Source organism: Lepidochelys olivacea (assembly GCF_965140295.1).
Source record: "Lepidochelys olivacea isolate rLepOli2 genome assembly, chromosome: 11".
Classification (NCBI taxonomy): domain Eukaryota; kingdom Metazoa; phylum Chordata; order Testudines; family Cheloniidae; genus Lepidochelys; species Lepidochelys olivacea.
The window spans coordinates 10,976,639-10,997,059 of record NC_140421.1 but is presented as its reverse complement, the minus strand read 5'-3'; the positions used below and the strand labels follow the sequence as shown (position 1 = coordinate 10,997,059).

At 41.8% G+C, this 20,421-nt stretch overlaps 1 protein-coding gene across 1 annotated transcript in view; it reads right to left on the bottom strand.

Annotated features, from left to right (window-relative positions):
• Positions 1 to 20,421, bottom strand: part of PDIA5 (protein disulfide isomerase family A member 5) — a 129,432-nt gene that overhangs the window by 18,367 nt on the left and 90,644 nt on the right. The window contains 3 exon segments of the mRNA XM_084642897.1: positions 14,799 to 14,929; positions 16,982 to 17,145; positions 19,158 to 19,228. Coding sequence (XP_084499023.1) covers positions 14,799 to 14,929; positions 16,982 to 17,145; positions 19,158 to 19,228 — 366 coding nt within the window.

The window sequence follows — 20,421 nt, the reverse complement described above, 5'->3', positions numbered from 1 at the left end:
TTCAGTTTGCTTGAAAGTAACAGGCTTTATAAGGACAGAGAAGGGTTATTTACACTAAAGAGTCTGGGGAAAATCAGCAGAGGCTGAGATGCCCTGTAAGGCTGCACGACAACCGCTGTAGGCAGCTTTGGTTGCAATGAAGTGCTAAGACGAAGGTGTTTGTTAAGAAGAGTTCAGTTTCCCATGGCAAGGTCAACATGGTCAAAACACCAATGTTTCATTTTGAAATAGGAATACCCCACACTGGCAGAAGTAAATAAGGCTAAAACCCAAAAATGGGCAAGCTGGAATGATTCCCTTAGATGACCTACAGCTTACGGCATTTAAAACCAGAATGGACAAATCACTCGAAAATGTATTGCAGGGAATAAACTGCAGAGGTCACCAGGGAAGAAACTAGATCAAGGATTCTCAACCAGGGGGTGGTGACCCCCAGGAGCATCACAAACAGATGTCGGGGGTTGTGACCACCCTGCACTTATTGTTAAATAGGGTTCCTGGCTAGATGGGACAGGTGTCCTGGGATGATGATGGACTAGATAACCTAACAAAGAAGTAAGAGATAGAAAAGACCTCACAATCTATGAAGAGGAGGTTTAGATAATTTAAGATGTAAATGAATCATTTTAAAAAAATGAAAGGGGTATTACCAGTTCATTGGCACAGATCGAATAAGTCACCAAAAGTGCTTGGGTAGCATTACACATAAAAGAATGAAATAGTGGCTCTTGTTGGTTCTGTTCCTAGCATGTAACATTTCTCAAAATAGATTCTGTCACTGCTCATCTCTCCCAGCTGCTTAACCCAATCCTACACCTTCACTGCAGCAAAGTTTTGGTTACACCCTTGGAAAGTATGAGGGTCACAACATGAAAATAAACTCACTTAAACAGCACAGATGCATTAATTAATACAACTGCATTAATTTCCCCCACAAGGAAATTTTACTGAATCTCCCCTAGTTTCCTACTACTGTTCTAATCTTTCAAGATTACTGCTGTTTGATTTTGGTTTCCCAAAGCTTACCTCTCCACTTTTAGTGTCGCTGGCAAATTTGATCCTGGCTGAATTTACATGGTGGTTGAGTTTAGCAAAGGACAGGTTTAAACACAGTTCAGACAAGATTTTCAGAAGAGATTTGTGATTTTGGGTGCCCAGCTTGAGAAACCTTAAAGGTTTTCAGAACATGCCAAGCATCTGACCTGTGGAAATCAAGCCCTTTGTAAAGGGTTTCCAAAGTTGGCATCCTAAAATGGAGGCAAACAAAATCCTTGAATTGCTTTTAAAAATCTTGACCAAAATTCATTCCCTATGCAGAAACCCCAAAAAAGCTTTGAATTCTCTGGCAGGAACACAAGAGAGCCCTGCTTAAAGTACAATGACATCTGATACAAATCCCCATCTACATCTGATCTGCGGAGGATTCAAGTGTGTTACAGCCCCAGCCAAGAAGCTTACGCTCTTTAGCTCGAGCTACAGCAGCTCATGCTTTTAGTTCTGAAGGTCCCCAGTTTAATCCCTGGTGTGCTGGCCAAAATGGTGGCTGCTGGATGCCATGTTAGAACCATTGAAACCTCCTAGCATAGCAGCATTGCCCATTTGAATCATATGTTTTTTAAACTCTCTGATGGAAGCAGATCTGTAAACCACTTGGAAGGGCCCCACTAGTCACTAGAGGTCCACAGATTGACAACTACTGCCACAGAGCATTCCAGAGTGGGCACGGCCAAAAGAAGCTGCCAGATCTGCCCATATAACAAGTAACACGGTGAACTGCAACTACCCAGAGAAGGTTCTTGAAGAGGGTCCATCAATTTTGGAATTGACTCCACCACCCACATGCTGAAATAGCTTGAATTTGTTGACTTTTGGGGCACATGGCAAAGCTCATCTATTTGGACAGGCATTTGGGGAGAGATTGGGGTTTTGTGGGAGCAGAGGTGAGGAAATTTTGCTTTTCTGGCCCGGTTTCTTTAATGCGGACTGAATTTATCCACAGTATAAATGACTGCATTTTAGAGTATCTTGTCTTGGCATCTCTAAGGGGTGATGTAACGAACGGATTTAGGTCTGTGCAATACACAGCTCTTTATATAGGTTGTGAGAGCTCTACTGGGGGACAGTGAAAAACTGGGTTTGGTATAAAAGCAAGCTATGCCCTCATTAAAAGACAGATTTTAAAATTACAAGGAAAATGGTTAACAGCAGGCTGAAGGACAAACTTAGGAACTACTGAGTTGGTCTGGGGGCTGTTTAAGAGCATCATGTTAAAGGCACAGATGGTTTATATACTTAAGAGCAAAAAAAATAAAAAATAGGCAAAGCTAAATGTTACGTGGGGATGTGGGACCGAATGCACCCCTGTATTCAAACCCTACACACTGTTGTAATAATCTCTGTACAACATATGTCTGGTGAGGTATCATTTGAAAACTAATGACTTGCAGGTCAGTAATATGGTGAGGTTTATGTACCAGCATAATAAGTAAAGTTATGATCATAAGCTGAAATCATGGCTGAGGTGTGTTTGCCAGACAAGTCTGAGGAGTGTGAAAAGCAGTTTTTCAGAGGCAAAGGACAAGCTGATGCCTCTAGCCAGGTGTCATCAAAGCTGATGGGCCATCATCTATCAAGTAGTTATTCTTTGGCAAGGAAGGGGGGCAAGAACAAACAGACCTAATATTTCTGGACTGTCCAGGAGAGGGCTGGAACACACATTTTTGGGGAAAATCCAGGACTGGGCATGTGTCACCCTGCAAGTGGTAACCAAGGCCGGTGAAAGACAGAGTGGCTGATGTTTGCTGACAGGCTGCTCGGGTCAGAGTTGCTGGATCAAGACTAAAGAAAAAGAGTACTTGTGGCACCTTAGAGACTAACCAATTTATTTGACCATAAGCTTTCGTGAGCTACAGCTCACTTCATCGGATGCATACTGTGTAAACTGCAGAAGACATTATATACACAGAGACCATGAAACAATACCTCCTCCCACCCCACTCTCCTGCTGGTAATAGCTTATCTAAAGTGATCACTCTCCTTACAATGTGTATGATAATCAAGTTGGGCCATTTCCAGCACAAATCCAGGTTTTCTCACCCTCCGCCCCCACACACACAAATTCACTCTCCTGCTGCTAATAACCCATCCAAAGTGACCACTCTCTTTACAATGGATCAAGACTGTGGCTATACAGAGACACCCAGGGTACAACCTGCATGCTGTTTGTGAGTGGCTCAGGTCGGAGCTACAGCACCAAAGCATTGTGAGGCATCCAAAGTTACAGGACAGGGGTGACACAACCCCTCACTGGTCTGGATTGCACCCTGGATGTATGTGAGTTTACTAAGGCTAACAAATGCCCTTTTGCAAGTGAAAATTTTGCCATAACAGTGAAAAGATTGAAGAAAATAAGAACAAAATAAAAACCTGTGCCAGGTAAACTGTGACTTGGAGAAAAATACAAAGCACATATTAAGAACAAATTGACCAAAAAAAAAAATCAACCAAATGATTGTAAGTAATCATTCTGCTACATCACAAATAGAAGACAGCATGTGCAACTGTAGGCCTTCCGCACTACCAAAGGGAGATGGGATAGGATGTTCAAGCAGTGAAGAAGTGAAATGAATTTCTTGCTTCCATCTTTACTTTAGGATAAGGAAAATCTCATTTTAAGGATTTTTTTTAAAAACAAGAAAATGTACTATCTTTCTTAACAGACATCAAAGCCTTGAAGGAGAGAGTCTAGAAACTCAAATGTAGTAAATTATCAGGACCAGATAGTTATTATCCATTTGTCCAAACAACAGTGTGTGCAATAGACAATGACCAACAAAGAGCATTCACAATATTGAACTTATAATATATATGGGTTACATTTTCAAAAATGCCTGAGGCTCAGATTTTAACAAGTATTTAGATACTGCTGTGCTCAGCCTTGCAATACCTCACTGATTTAGTAGCCTAGATCTCGTTTTCAAAAGGGTTTAAGGCACTTAGGCACCTTAGTCACTTAGGCCCACATTTTTAAAGATATTTAGGTGTTGCTGTGCTCAGCGTCAAAGCTCCTAACTGATTAAGGAGCCTAAAACTCATTTTCAGAAGGGATTTAGGCACTTAAGAGCCAAAATATAGACCCAGAAGTCCTGACTCCCTGTCTGCTGGTCTAAATAATCACCCTCTAAATAAGACAAAGACGTTGCCTTCCATTATTGGTTTTAAAACAACCACACTTCCAAGCAAGTAAAAGACACATATTAGAATCCATCAAAGCCGACAGAGGAGCTGGCAGAATGCAGAAGGTAAAAAAGGCTGTTTCCATTTTGAGAACTGAAGCGATTCACTAGAAGTAAAAGAAGGCTATTCCTTGGCCAATCAAAAAGTTAGACCATGTACTATAATTGCAGAGATAAGAGCTGAAAAAACAGCCAGTGCTTATACTAATATAATTCATACAGCCACACAAGTTATTGAAACCACAGACAAATTCAAGAAAGCCATTTGGAGATATTATTGAAAGGTTAATTTGTTTTTGTTCCACTGGTAAAGAACTGGAGTGCCTTTTAATACAATATCTGGGACCAAACCTTTTTTCATAATACGATCTGACACAGCATAACTTGTGGCTTGGAGGAATGATCATTAATATCTGAAAGGAAGGGATTTGTCCTTTGATTTGAGAAGTTTGTGGGGTTTCATTTAAGTGTCAGGTCAATTAGGCCTTGCCTCATGGCTCTCAGCACTGACAAGCAACCTATTAATAATTTCACAATGCACTGGTGTTTGCTAAGATATTTGAAGTCTATTTTATCAACACTTTAAAAAGAGCAAAAAAGAAATTTTCCTTCCACTTGCTGGAGAATTCTCTGCACCTTGAAGTCTTTAAACGATGATTTTAGGACTTCAATAGCTCAGACATAGGTGAGAGGTTTATCGCAGGGCTGGGTAGGTGAGATTCTGTGGCCTGAATTGTGCAGGAGGTCAGACTAGATGATCATAATGGTCCCTTCTGACCTTAATATCTGTTAGGATATAGATATTCAGGCCTGTCTGTAAAGGCCTGTACTCGAAGAATTTAGGTGTATTCTTATCACTTAGCTAGTTACAGAGGTATAAAAGAAAGAATCAAAATCACTGTCTGCTGGTGTAAGGGCCTTCTCTTACTGTGACAGTCTGAGGCCCTGTTCTTAGACTAAGATCTTTGGCTAAGCAGCAGAGGCAGCCTTAAGCTGGGAAGCGAATGGTCAGATCTTCACATTCCAAACTAGTCAAATTGAAATAAGGTGCTATTGGGCTGTTAGGAATACAATCCTGTCCTGATAATGCCTATCGCCTCCAGAGAAAGGGAAGTGCCTAGAAGATGTAAAAGGAAACTTAGTTTGATAGCATCCTGTCTGGCAAGAACTCACTTATCAATACTTAGAATGTGAAATCCTCATTTCTTTGTCGTTCTATCACCGTAGTCCCCATTTCCCTATTGTTTGTCTGTATAATCTCTGTCTGGTTCTGTGATTGTTTCTGTCTGCTGTATAATTAATTTTGCTGGGTGTAAACTAATTAAGGTGGTGGGATATAATTGGTTAAATAATCATGTTACAATATGTTAGGTTTGGTTAGTTAAATTTCAGTAAAATGATTGGTTAAGGTATAGCTAAGCAGAACTCAAGTTTTACTATATAGTCTGCAGTCAATCAGGAAGTGTGTGTGTGTGGGGGGGGGGAAATGGGAACAGGGAATGGGGGTGGGGAAATTGGAATCACGTTTAGCTAAGGGCAGGAATGGGAACAGGGACACAGGTGTAAGGCTCTGTGGTGTCAGAGCTGGGAAGGGGGACACTAAGGAAGGAAACTGGAATTATGATTGCTGGAAGTTCACCCCAATAAACATCAAATTGTTTACACCTTTGGACTTCAGGTATTGTTGCTCTCTGTTCATGCGAGAAGGACCAGGGAAGTAAGTGGGTGAAGGAATAAGCCCCCAAACAATATCTATGAATCAATAAATAGGTAGTGGGCTAAAAAAAATTTGAGATTCCTGTGCTATAATCCCAGCTCCGCCATCAACTCATTGTGTGCCTTCAGACAAGTCTCTACTTCTCTGCCTCAACTACCCGATCTGTATAATGGAGAAACTTACACCCTACTCTCCAGGGATGCAGGCAGGATTAATTAGTCTCTTGCATAGTCTAGGAAGAGCTATGTGAGTGTTAAGTATTAATTCTTATTCTTACTAGTACTTCAAGAGAGCCCTCTTTCACCAGTCGAATGGGGGGGGATTTTCAAGAACATCTAAGGCATACCACAGACAGTCAATGGCAGCTGTGTACCTAACTTCCAGAGGTGCCTTTGGATACCCCACCCTAGATCATCAGTATTCATCGTAGAAGCGCTCCTAGCTTCCTGCTCCTAGAATAGAATTCATAGATTCATAGAATATCAGGGCTGGAAGGGACCTCAGGAGGTCATCTAGTCCAACCCCCTGCTCAAAGCAGGACCAATCCCCAATTTTTGCCCCAGATCCCTAAATGGCCCCCTCAAGGATTGAACTCACAACCCTGGGTTTAGCAGGCCAATGCTCAAACCACTGAGCTATCCCACCCCCCCAAGCTTCCTAGCTTGCTGTCATTTGGCAGAGCAACAACATGCACTGCAATGGTCATTGCGCACTCTCGGAATCCTTGCCTGTCGGTTTCTGAAGTCCTAGCTAGTTAGAATTCTGTCAGGTATGAAACTGGCACAGAATCTACTACTGGCTATGGAATATCATTAACCCTTGAAGTGCACTTGTTCAAAAAGCATGCATATCGCGTGTTGAAAGGGCACCTAGGTAACTATGGCTACAGCTCTGCCTACGCATTTACTGTCTGCGTCCTGTATTTATCTCATTAGTTTGTCAAATGCTTGAGATACCTGGAGTGCAAAGGTGCTGCATAAAACCAAATCCTTTGAAATTGCTGCCTTTAACAGAAACGTGAGGAGCTTTGAAAAAAATATCACAGGCCAGACGTGGGTTCCCTGGAATTTGGGGATGGGGAAGGCAAGGAAAGAGGAAGGGGTTAGCAGCAGAGGACTTCTCGGTTGGATCTCCCCCTACAGCAGGGGACAAGGATGTGATTTTATTAAGAGTGGACTATCACCACCACCAGAGTAGTTCTGACCCTTGGCACATGTAATCCTGCAAAATGGAGAGATGTACCGTGAGCACGTCTGAACTAGTTTAGAACAGAAAAGGATTGAAATAAAAGACACTCCAACCAAAGCTGGTGCTTAACTCACAGAACACCTGGATTTTCCCTGCATTTTTTGTCAGTTCCAAGTGGCATTTGACAAAGCCTTTGTGGTCCACAGCTTCATGAAGCTGTATTTTAAACACAGGCCTCAACCTGGCCTCTGATTTGGGAGGCACAATTAACTCCAACCACACTTCTGTGGCTGCATTTAACTGCATGAGCAAACAGGATCTTGCCATGCAATCACTTGACTTGTAGGCACAGTTGGGCAGTCAAAAGGTAAAGTCCTATACCTGTGCCTGCAGCTAGTTGCAGATGAAAAAATAAAGGGGCAGTTAACTGCAGCATCAAAGTTATACCTCCTAAATTACGGTCTGGCTCAAAATCAGGCCCATTGTAATATTATGGTATCATCCGAAAACAGAAGTTACAGCGTTACCTAGTATGAGCTTGACCCCACAAAGTCAAGAGACTTTAGAAGAATGGTAGTATATTAGCCATCTGAAACCTTCCCTATTCACATCTTTATATTGCAGGATAATGGTGGTACTTTTGGGGGCGGGAGAAGGAATATTCTGCAGCAAATGGCAGACGTGGTACGACTGCTAAATCGTCTGGCGTAGCTGCCGCATAATAAATAAATAAATAAATAAATAAATCACATTAACATTTTAAGGTTATTAAAGATTTAAAGCAGGAATCCTGTTTCAGAGAACAAGAGAGCTTTATGAGTGTGAACCTGACTAATTTATCTTTCGGTTTAGTGCCATAGCTGTATTCCCAGCTTCTTCCTCACATTCCTTCTTCAGCTGTGTTCAGTCCATTAAACTAACTCATAACTTCTGAAGTAAGAGTAATGGATAAACGATTTTCAGAGCAGTTCTCTCCACACTAATTATTATCCTCAGACACCAAGAATTTAACAGTGTCTGTGCCAGCTTGATCACGGAAGCCTCTGTACAGATTCACCCATTAACAAAACAGACCATTAATGGATTCTCCGGACAGCACTGTCATCCACACTACTTACACCAATTAGCAGATACTTGACTGACATGAGAGTAAATAGCAAGTTCCCCACTGATATACAGAGAGAAATTAGGTACAGGCAGAGATCACATAAATCATCAAAACTCTGAAATGCATAAACCCACTAGATTTAATGCATCATTATCTGAGGGCTCAGATCTAGGTCCTGGGTATTTTCCTCTCCTTTCAGTCAACAGCCAGTAAAACCGTCCTGCAGATGCTTTTGCCTTTAAAGGGATTCTTTGCTGTGTGCAGCAGTAATTTGTAAGTGGGGTGTGTGTGTGTGTATATATATGTGTGAGTATATATATATAATTGATACCTATGTCATGAAGACTCCTGAAGGATTTTGGCTTATGTATACACACCCACTTATGTAGTTACTCTGCAGGGACAGTCTGTAAGGAACTAAATACCAGTCCTTTGCACAAAAGATAAGCAGTCTCAGTTACAGCATAAACCAACCTCTAACTATTGGGAAGTTAGGAAATGTCTCCCGCAGAGATTTATGATGTCATAAATGCCTACTCTGAAAGAGTTGGTGCTGGTCACTGTCAGAGAAAGGATACTGGAGTAGATGATCTGATCCAGTGCAACATTTCCTACGTGCTTATGGGATACAGAACTGATCACACAACTGTTGCCTTCTTATGCATGTTTGGTTCTAGCTCACCCAACAGTTGAATATTTCAGACAATTTTTCACTGTGGTTCCCTCACACAGGGATCAACTCTCTCCACATCTACAGTGATGAGCTAGCTGACGGGGGGATGCCACAAAAGAAACAATTCTATGACTCCCCAATTCTGGGGCTAGTTCTCCATTGGTCCTTGCTCTAAGCTACGCTGGTTGACTGTTACACCAGACAGGGATCACCAGAGCATGGTAGACTCGACTACACCCCTACATGAGAGGGACAAAGAAGGGATAGCAGAGATCTGGTGTAGCCAGCTCCATTCCAGCTAAGGATTACTCTGCAATGAGACTGGGAAAGGGAGATCCTCAGTTATCTTATTAGGGCAACTTTCTGGCCTGTTTGTGCCCCTGGAGAAGCCCAAATGTGTTCCACTCCTGTGCACCAACTTCCTGCTCACCTGTGTCATTCTGTGTATTCATGAGTGTACAGATGAGACGAAACTGGGACGTTTCCATTTTCGGGGTTGGGGACTTGGGGGGGGGGAGAAGGGGTATAATTGGTGCAGGTAATAAGGCAGGAGGCTGATCTTTGTTTCTAGCAAAGTCTGTGGGGGGAAATTAACGTGTGCCTGTTGCAGACTTCAGTGTCCCACACAATATCAATGAGATGGATACAGAAATACAGGAAATAACTGATCTAATCTATACAAAGCCATGTCCCCATCTGATTTCCTACCACTATGCATAAGCAGACTGAGGTGTTCCTGGCCTAGCTGGTGACAATGCCTCTCAGTCAGGGTACATCTTAATAAGGACCCTGCGGCCTGAAAAGAGTGTTTGCACCACTGCCAGGAGAAGGACCTGCTGCCATGCCTCCCAACCACCAACCTACAACAATATTAAGACCCATTTTGTTTTAACCAAGATTCAAACCCCTCCCAAAAATCTCTTCAGAGATAGATTTCACATTCTAACTCACCCACACCACAAAAAAGAACAATGCAAGTTTGGGGAAACTTTAGGAGTTGAGAAAAAGCCAAAGAAGAGATTAAGGTCCTAACTATACATATAGAGGCTGCCCAGTTCCGACTAGTTCTCTATAAATCCCTTTCATAGAAGTGTGTGGTCCCTAATAATGTTTTTATTCTGGGTCATCTTTGCACAACCTCTGTGGGTTACACTGCAATAATACTAAGGAATAAACCTCACCAGCAGACAATCATTTCAGGTTAAATTGAAGTTTCTCTGCTGATTAGTAAAGCCAACTGAAAATCAGCTCTCAGCAGTGAAATATCTATTAAAAATGTCCATTCTGTGAACCCTGTTGAGCCCTACAAATTGAAGTCCCTTGGAAAGTTAATAGTGTTGGCAATGACCATCCTTATGTTGGGGACACTGGGCATGGCCATTAGGTAACTCAAGGGGATGGAAGACCACGAGTGTCAATGAAGCCCCCTCGCACTAGGCCCAAGTGTCCTTGCCCCCCCTCCCCCGCCCCGCCTGGAGGCACTCGCAGCAGTTATGCATACTAGGCCCAAGTGTCCTTGGCCCCCCTGCCTGGAGGCACTCGCAGCAGTTATGCTGAGCATCTGCAACAATATGTTGCAGAGTCAGACTGCCTGAAACTAAACAAGGCCAAACAGGGCAGATATGGAAGAACAATGCTGAATAAAGCAGCTTTATGTATGGTTTAACAGATGGTACAGAGAACAAGGGAACTAGCTGGTAACTGGATTGGCTGGCTATATGGATACTTAGGGCAGCTTGCTATTGGATAAGTATGCTGAAGAAAGGATGTATAAAAGCCTGTGTAACTTCCTGCTCTGGGTGCAGGATTTGAGATTCTATTCTCCCTGTACCTTGTTTGCAGCTGCAAATAAACTTTTCTGCTTCTCCACCCCGTTGTGATTATTGGGTGACGCACACCGGGCAACGAACCCCTGCTGTTGTTCGCCTCTGGCACTGGGTGCCGGCAACACTTACAAGCCACTAAAGGGAACAGTGAATCTTTTTTCTTATTATTACTTCTTGTTTCAGCTGATAGGACATATTTGTTAAAGTGTTTGTCCTGGTACTTTTTAAGAAGAGAAATCAAATTGGTCCGGGAAACACCAAACCCTTGCACTAAAGCTGACCAATAAAGAAAAATCCCAAAGAACTAAGACACTTCCATCACCATCCAACCCCATTCCCAATCTGGTTGATTCCTTCATATAAAAGTCTTTTTGGAGGTAGTTTTTGACCTCCATGATAATCCACAAAGAAATGTGTTTCCATGCTAGTTTTTGTTTTTTAAACAACAATATTTCTGTTGGAAAGAAAATAAATGTGGGTTGGGTTTATCTTTCCTTTTGGAAACTCTTTCGTATTTGCAGAAAACCCTTAATAGAAATCCTAACTAGAAGAAAAAACTGGAACACTACTCTCAGTAATAAACCTTATAATGCATTCTTGTCTGATTCACTGGGAGTTACCCAGTGAAACATTCCAAACTGAGATGATACTCTATTGCAACTTGTCTGTCCTTTGTGGCTCTGACAGCTAATCAACAGCTGGTTTTTATTGTGCAGAGTTTACAGAGAAGGGGCATGTTAATACTAACAAATTGTGGTATTACTAACAAACTGGCTGCTGAAAATGCCTGCAGCCATAATGCCATTTGTCACCATTCAGAACCACACTGCTCTGGGTTGGATCTGCTTAGTACCAAGATGAAAGACCAGTGAAAACCTAGCTACTACAAGTAGCGTTGTTTATATTGTGGGTGCTGCTCTTCCACTGAGTCAGCACTGACTAATAGCCCAATATAAATTAGGACTCATTACGCTGCTAGGCATGCCATCTTTTGGATGAAACGTAAAACCAAGGCCTTTACCACTCAAAGCAGCGTGATTCAAAGTCCACTGAGGTCAGTGGGAGTCTTTCTATTGACTTCAAGAGGCTTTGGCACATGTTCAAAGTCACTAAAGATCCTACGGTACTTTTTGCAAGCACAGAGGTGTTAGCCTCTATGTCCTGGCCAAATTCTTGATGGGGGAAGTTATGCGCTGCCCACCTAAATTCCCCCCGTAGATTCAGTTTGGTTCACTGTGCCTTACTTCCTGTTTTAAACTACTGTGAGGGGCTGCACTGTGCTCTTCAAACACTGCCACATTCCGACCCCACAAGTGGCTGTATTTCAGTGGGGTGAAGGGATTCTTAGATACATTAAGTGCTTTGGGTTATAAGGTGCTATATAAATGCAAGCAATTATTTTGAAAAGGATAGATGGTAGGAAATGACTGTGGCCTTTGCCTAAAGGTTTATTCGTCATACTGAAGGCTTTAGAAAGGTCAGAACATTCAACCTATTGTTTTAGATCTAAAACCTAAATCATGTAAGAGGTTCACAATTCTTATAAAAAAAATAAAAAAAAAATAAGACAAGCTCCTTCATAGGGCACTCACTGAATACAGTAACACACTGCAGGACTGCACTGACCTAGGATGTAGCGCTGAATGGAGAAAGAAAATTATTTGCTCTAACGAGGCCTGGCAATTTTAGCAGTGCTCTTTCTGCACTAAAATAAAGAAGTTAACATTAATTAGCAAGCATGAGCACAGAGAAGTCCCATGACTGAGGAAATGGTAAACAAAAGATAATCTATCAAATTTAGCAGAAGGCACATTGTCAGTGCAGAAAAGCAGCCAACTCTGTATAGGATGATTTGTACTGTTCTGTTTCCTTAATAATTATCTTGCTGCAACCAGAGATTTAAAATATTCATCAGTTCTTTCCTACCAGGCCTGACTAAAAGCAGACTTGCTGCATGTGTGTGTGTACCCTCCCCCCACCACATGCACACAGACACACATTAAGCAAAAACAAATCTGCTGAAATACTGTACGCCCTGAACATGGGAAATTGTAATGGCAATTCAGTCCCTCTTGACTGTAAGTCATAAAAAGCCCCATAAGGATATTTAACAAACACCAATCTATCCTCTACGCAGATAGACTCACGTACAGATAGACACCCAAAGTGTGTTGTAAAACTACATCTAAAGAGTAATCCAGCTGCACCAAACAGCACTGAGTTATGCCAACCCATTAATGCACTTAGGGCCGGATTGCCATACCCTTACTCACAATGAGATTAGTACCTTATTTCATACTTAGCCCTGTTGACTTCAGTGAGACTACATATAGTGTAAGGTACTATCCAACACGAGTAAGAGTATCAGTAAATAGCCACACGCTTTTGACCTCTGGAGTTGCATATTAATGAGTCTGTAAACCATCCCCTTAGTGACTTATAAAGACTAAAATATTTTAAATGCATGCTTTTAAATAATTTTATTTAAATTTAAATTTTGTTAAAATGACCTAAAGATAAGCAAATCTCACACACACACACAGTGTGGGGTGGGGGAAGAAAAAGATCTCTTCCCTCCATGGATTATGTTCACACTGGGAAACTAGGGTAAAATCAACTAGCTGGAGAGAACAATGGCATATGCCTTACTTTTACTATTAAATGTATTTGCTTTTAAAATAAAATTTCATTCTTAATCAATAGGGATCCATGTAGCAGTAATTCCTGGCACAATTTTTAGTCAATGGGCGGTGGGAACTAGAGTTGAAAAAGGATTCAATCTCTTTTCCCTTTCTTTTACAATCTCCCAGGAATTCCCTTCTCTCTGCGTCCCACATCCAGCAGGGCTGCATGGGAGCCCAGAATGCATTCATGTTTAATTTTCTTACAGAAAAGCAAAATAAGGAGCTGTTTCTCCTGCCTGATTAAACATTAAGGGCCTGATTTCTCAAAAACAGTCTCCAGTTGTGTGGGAACAAATCTGATTGAGATAATTACATATCTAAATGCTATCAATTAATTGCAGAGACAGTCATCTTATGGCACAGAATTTTGCACACAAAATTGGGTGGGCGCATGGTCAGGGCCCTTTTAAAACAAATCAGACCATAGATATTAAACAACAGACTCCCCCCAACACAAACCAAAACACCTGCCCAAGACTAAAAGCTGAATGGCGTCCAGCCACCTCTGGACTAATACTGACAATGGAAGGGATCACTGCTGGTTTAAATAACACAATGCAAATCAGAAAGAAGGCCAAGCACCAGTGTTGGTTGGAAACATTTCTAGCACTGAACGTATTTGAAAAAGAGTTATTTCAAATAGTCGGAAAAATTGGCTTCTCTCCCCACCCTGCACATCTGATTTACAAAGGGCCTGATGCAAATCTCCGTTGACCTCAATGGAAAGACTCCCTTTGACTTCTAAAGGGAGCTGGTTGGAGCTGCTCATTTATATGTAAATGAGATAATCTGGTCATGAAGTTGTTAAAGTTGGACTCTCGTTCCAGGCAGGGATTAAAATGTGAGTTTAGATTATTCCTGAAATGGTTCCATCAGAATTTAGATTTGGACTACCAAGGGATTGATTCACCCCTGCATTACTCCATTGATTTCCCTGGAGGTACCATGGCAAATAAACTGGAGTAACATACTAAGAAACATACTAACATATCCATCACTATAATATAAGGAATCACATTTTGTTATGCAGGCCATAAAACGAAGCAGAGGAAAATAAATGCACTTTGTTTATTCATCTGCCTCCTTTGCGATCCCTTGTAGTAGTCAGTCAGTCTCTGGATTAAAGCTGTAGGCTGTTTCCTCCATCCTGCCCCCCCTACAGATTCATAGACTATATTAGGGAGGGTCTCAAGCAGCTAAGTCAGAATGAGATATGAACTACAAATTTAGGGTGTTCAGATCCGGAGGTTTGTTTCAGGTCTATATCTAAATTAACGACTGTTTACAAAAGTATATACAAAGCACAGGATTTCAGAAGCTACAAGGGACACAAAAGCTATATGATAAACAGAAACACAAATACTCACATGGGGCATAGAACATGACAAGGGCATGCTTCTTCTTCTTTAAAGACTCCCTGAAGTCTTCTCCGGCTAGGTGGATAACGCTCGTTAGCTTTTCTTCCCAAGCCGGTTCAGGTGGAGGTGGTGCTTGTGGGCTAGAGGAGAAGAAAAAACAATGGATCTCTTAGATCTTTTTAGAAGCATGCCAAGAGGCCTTATGGCTCTGTCATCTCTTGCTTTGAGGAAATGGTAGTAGAGGATCCTTATGGCTATTTGTACCATAGAAAAATGCACTTAGCATTTCCATTGCCAGGAAAGACAAGAGTTAATTTTCAGAAATGAGTAAAAATGTGATTCTGAACATGACTGGTTCAATATAGGAAAACCTTTATTTCAGCAAAGATGTTACAGAGTGGACTTTTGTTCCAGAACCATTCAAAATGACTGTGGGAATTTATAGTTCTGAAACAAAGGTCAGGCTGAAATAAAGGTTTCCTGATTTGCTCTAGTCACACCAGTACGGCTGTGTTTATAGGCATGCATATTGAACATTAGGGTACAGCAGGTGGAATCAAAAGGCAATTGACATACATCAATCACACCCACTAAAGCAAACAATGTACTGTATATCACCATAATGTAAACTTGTTGTCAAGTCTTTCAAGACAGCTGGGAAGTACAAAATTCTAAAAATGAAACCAGGATACAATAATCAACACAAACCCATTTTGGAGGGTAGGGAGTAAATGAACTGCAATATTTGAATAAAGAGAATTTCATTTATCAACTGTGATTGCATACAGTGTCCAGCTAACAGCAATCCTGTACCTGGAGAGTACCCCTAGAAAGCTCTTGCTATTCACCACCTCATGGACATGTCTCAAGACTCATTCCTGCTGTATCTTAAATAAGTGATTACTTATATAAAATCATCAGCGTGAAGGCATATTATCAAGACCTTCATTTGTCACTGCAGTATTAAATTACAGTTTCCATACTTTCAAAATGACAGGAATGGCACTGTTTTAAATACAGTCAGCTATGGATAAAACAAATGAAAACTCAACATTTTAATTCCATTCAAGGTCATTCGCTATATACCAACCATATTTCCATCACTACTGAGTCACCCAGTTGCTAACAAAGGAATCAGGATACCTGAGGGCCAGATCCTCAGCTGATGTAAACGGTCATAGTTCTACAGACTTCAATGGAGCTATGACAATATATCCCAGCTCAACCTCTGGATACTGGTTTGGAGAGCGTCCAGTGATTACAGCAGGAAGAGGGAGTCTGTATTCCCTCACGGTCACTGACTTTGTGTGTGAACTTGGTCAAATCACAATCTCGCTACCCCCCAGTGCACCCCGGTGTAAAACTTACTTTCCACACAACAGTCTTGTGAGACCAAATTAATCATTTGATGTAAGACATTTAGAGAGACTTGCATGCCCAACAAAATAAAAATGCCAAGTATTATTAACCAAACTCTTCCGTTCAAAAGTCAAGGTTGGATGCCTCATTTCACAATTAGATGGTGAAAGCACAACTTCAGCAAATAATCGCAAAATATAGATGAAACCTCTTTCTGTGGCACAATACAGCAAACAGAGTAAACACGAAGTTTCTGAGAAAAGAAACTCTGTACGTCAAAAAAAAAAATTCTTTATATTTTTCTTCCAAAACAATGAAGAGACAATTCTTCCTTCTTGGAGCTACATTCTTCTCAACATGCATTCAACCTACATCTGTATGTTTTACTGCAACTCGTAAGAAAGATGCCAGTTTTGATGGTCAGAAATTACTTCAGAAAGAAAAAAGTACAGCTACAACAATTTGGCTGCTAAACAAGGAAAACTACTGGCTAACAGAAAGAGGGTTCAGCAAATTTGATCTTATTTGTTTGAGCCACTGTTAGGCCCCCCCTGAGAGAGACTTAGGAGATATTTTAAAAATATTTATTTTGGGAAAGAATTACTGAGACACGTATTAAAAAAAAAATCCCATAGCAAACTAAGGATTTTGTGTATTAAAAAAATATAATGAACACCTCTTTGTGTGGCTTTCAGTACTTTCGATTTGGTTTTTGTTTGTAAGGGATTTAAGTAGGAGATGAATCTCAGTTTAAGATTTACTTTTTCACAGAAGCAATCTTCAGCGGCTAATAGCCAGAAATCTGGATGAAAATTCCAACTCATACAACTTACTTTTGCAGCCAGTCAATGATCTTCTTCTTAGTTCTGAGTTGCGGCAGAGTGTACCTCTCCTCTCCATCCTGAAAGTACTTCAGTGTAGGAAACCCTGAGATGTGAAATCTTTCTGCCACAGCCTTGTTGACAGTAGCATCAACAGCTGCAAGGACACCAGGACTCTGAAACAGAGAAAGCTAACTGCAAACCATGGCATCGCACTCACTCTTAGCCAGGAGACGGTACAGATTCAGAGGCACCCATATGGGTTTAGACTCCAAATGCAAACTACATGTATACTGAAAAACACAGCTGGCTCCACATAACACTATGAAGGGATGGATATATTTTACCAGGTCATACAGTCAAAGTAACGTAAGACCTTGCAGCTCAGCCTAATGCACACACCCAGCTTCAGGTGCCTACCTGAACACTGACCAGGTGTATTGTGGTCAGGGGTGGGGAGACAAATGGGAGGAATTCTCCCTTCCAGGCTGAGTGGCTGTGAAGCCGTTCAGACAAAGCTACTTCAGTCCAATGGCTTCAGAGGCCATCCACAGCCTTCATATGCCCTGGCCACAAGAGAGCTGAGGACAACGACTGGAGGACACATGCATCAGCAGATCCTCTGGTCCTGCCTCATCCCTCCCTGTGCCAGGGTGGCCCACCTGCGCAACTCTCATCCCCACATCCAGCACAGTGGGACTGTCTTGGTTCTATTGTTATGCATGGCCACATGGGGGAGCAGGATTTTCCCTTTGCCACATAAATTATTAAATATGGGTGACCTTGATACAGTCTCTACCCTTCAATTACCCATCCTCAGAGCCCTCTCTCCACCCCACCTGCCTTTTGCCCAGTCCCACATCTCATCTTGGATGCCCTCCCACCAACTGAGAAGCAGCATGGAGCAAACTGAGCTCCTGATCCAAACCCCTCCCACTGAAATCTCCTGTCCGCCGTTGTTGAAAACTCCACTTTCCTGCTCCCCTCCCCAACCTGTCATTATGGTGCCAAGATGCTCCCCTGCCTTTTCCTCCTAACCCGCAGGCAGTTGTTTTTTCCCTTACGACATCGCTACAAACCTACCCTGTTGTCTCCAGTCCTCCCACTAACTCACTGTCCATTCCTTGGTCAGTGCTTGCTTCCAGTACTGCAATCCTGCCTCTTCTATATGGCCTCCCATACTTCCTCCTGCACCCTTCCAATCAATACCAAATGCTGCTGATAAATTAACCACTCTAACCATGTCACTACACTCTCTGAAGCCCTCCTCTGGCTTCTTCTCATATTCTGCATCAACTTCAAGCCCCCATTTCACTTTTAAGTGTCTGCATCATCCTCTCCTACATCTATTCCCCCACTTCCTCCTACCTCCTCCCCCCTCCGCATAAAACCTCCCAAATGCCCCTTTTACGTCTTCCTCCCATTCTCATCTTCATGCTCTCTCCCCTCAGGTCTTCCCCTGCAATTCCAATACACTCTTGTGCCAAATAACCACTCTTCATTCAAATTCCCCCTTAACTGACTCTCCTTTCTTTGGAAGGGCTTGGTGGGCTTCAATGGAAGGGAGCATTATTGAAGAAGGACCAACTGTGCTTTGAGACAAAACCACTGTCTCCGAGGCATTGAGTGTCTAAACTGCAATGACCATCTCTTTCATTCCTGTACGGCCTGTCCCATGATGGTGCTGAATCAACAACCATGATTATCATCATCACTGGGCCTGAGATTCTCCTCTTATTTACATTGATGTACAGTGGAATGACACCAGTGTAAAATCAATGTATGCAAGAGGAGAAACAAGTCTGTTAAATTTTTACATCCACACCATAAACGAAACCTCACGTCTTCTTAATTTGCATTTAGCATGAGGCCTTTAATTAATGGGAAAATAAACATTTCCACATTATATTTGGGTTTGATCATATTGTGTATAAATAAGGCCCTACAGCAGAATATATAATCACTTGGCAATTTTGTTTTCACTCAAGACAGAATGTTCTTGCTAACACTTTGGCAAGGCTCATACATTACCGATGAGACTGTACTTTGGAAGCACATCATGGAGGGCCCTGTGGGAGGATGAGAACAGCTAAAATTGTGGCAGGGAGGGATGGAAAAGTCATTTATATTACTTCTGGTATTTATAATGGATTATTTGAAAAGGGGAAAATAAAGGAAATTAGTTTACATCACTGGCTCCGTGCAGCATCTCTGCGGCCGTCTCATACTCTGGCTTCATTTTCTTACAGTGCCCGCACCCTGCCAGAGAAAACCCAAATTAAACTCTACATTACGCAATATTCGCAGTTGGATTTAGAGCTTCACTAAAAACAAAGAATCACTCCATGGTTAGTCATTGCCCCATCCAGCCACTGTCAATGTCCAAAACCATGTAGTGGAGATTTACTCGAATTCAGAACGTGTTTCATTTTTAAAGCTTCAGCAATATTTAGGATCATTTCCAAAATGGTCACTAGAATTTAGACTGTTTAAACAAATGCAATGGACACATTCTGCAGGATTCTGGAAATGAATCAGAAGTACAGAACACACAGTATCGGTCAAGCCACTGACATGCAGTGTAGCCTTGGTCAAGTCACTCAACCTCTCTTGCCTCAATTTTCAAATTCTTATCTAATCTACTTAGAGAAATGATGTACTGGGGTAACTTCATCAATTTAAAATCTGGCTTATGCTGGTGCATTTTAAATTAGCAATTTAATCTGGATTACACTGCAGTGATACAAGTCCCACTTTATACTGGTGCAGCCAGCCTACATTAGGAGTTTGCACCAGGTTAATCACTTCCATGTAATTACACCAACACATATATTCTTAATGAAGGCAAGGCCTGTAAAATGGAGATAAAAGGTACTTTCTGTGCTAAGTTATTTATTTATTATTTTATTACTGTAGCTCCTAGGAGCCCTGCTCATGGACCCAGGACCCAGTTCTGCCAAGTGCTGTACAAACACAGAGCCATTCAGATCAATAGATGAAAAGCCTCACCTAAAGAATCATTATCATAACATAGTACAAAGGCGTATTATGTTCGGGTGATCAGACAAACTCATTTACACCTAAGCAATTTGTTTAAAGCTGCTTTTTAACAGTACAAGCCCTTCCAAGGCCTCCATGCAGGTTGAGCACCCAGCCAGGACATGAAAGCTCTGCCCTGGGCATTTGTAGTTGGAGTCCTGTATACAACCCTTCAGAATGGCCCACTTCATTGCACTCCCATAACTCTTTCCATTCCCCCCAGAACAGGCAAACACAGAGTAGGTTCCCTCTGGCCGGGGGAAAAGCAGAATAGGGTTGGCCCACCATTTGTTAAGGGGCGAGAGCTTGAAAGCACTAGAACTGGTTATCAACAGCTTTAAACGGGCAGAAACCCTGAAGGCGGTTAATGTACTGTGCTGCAAAAGGGATGTATTGCATTTAGATACCTGGTG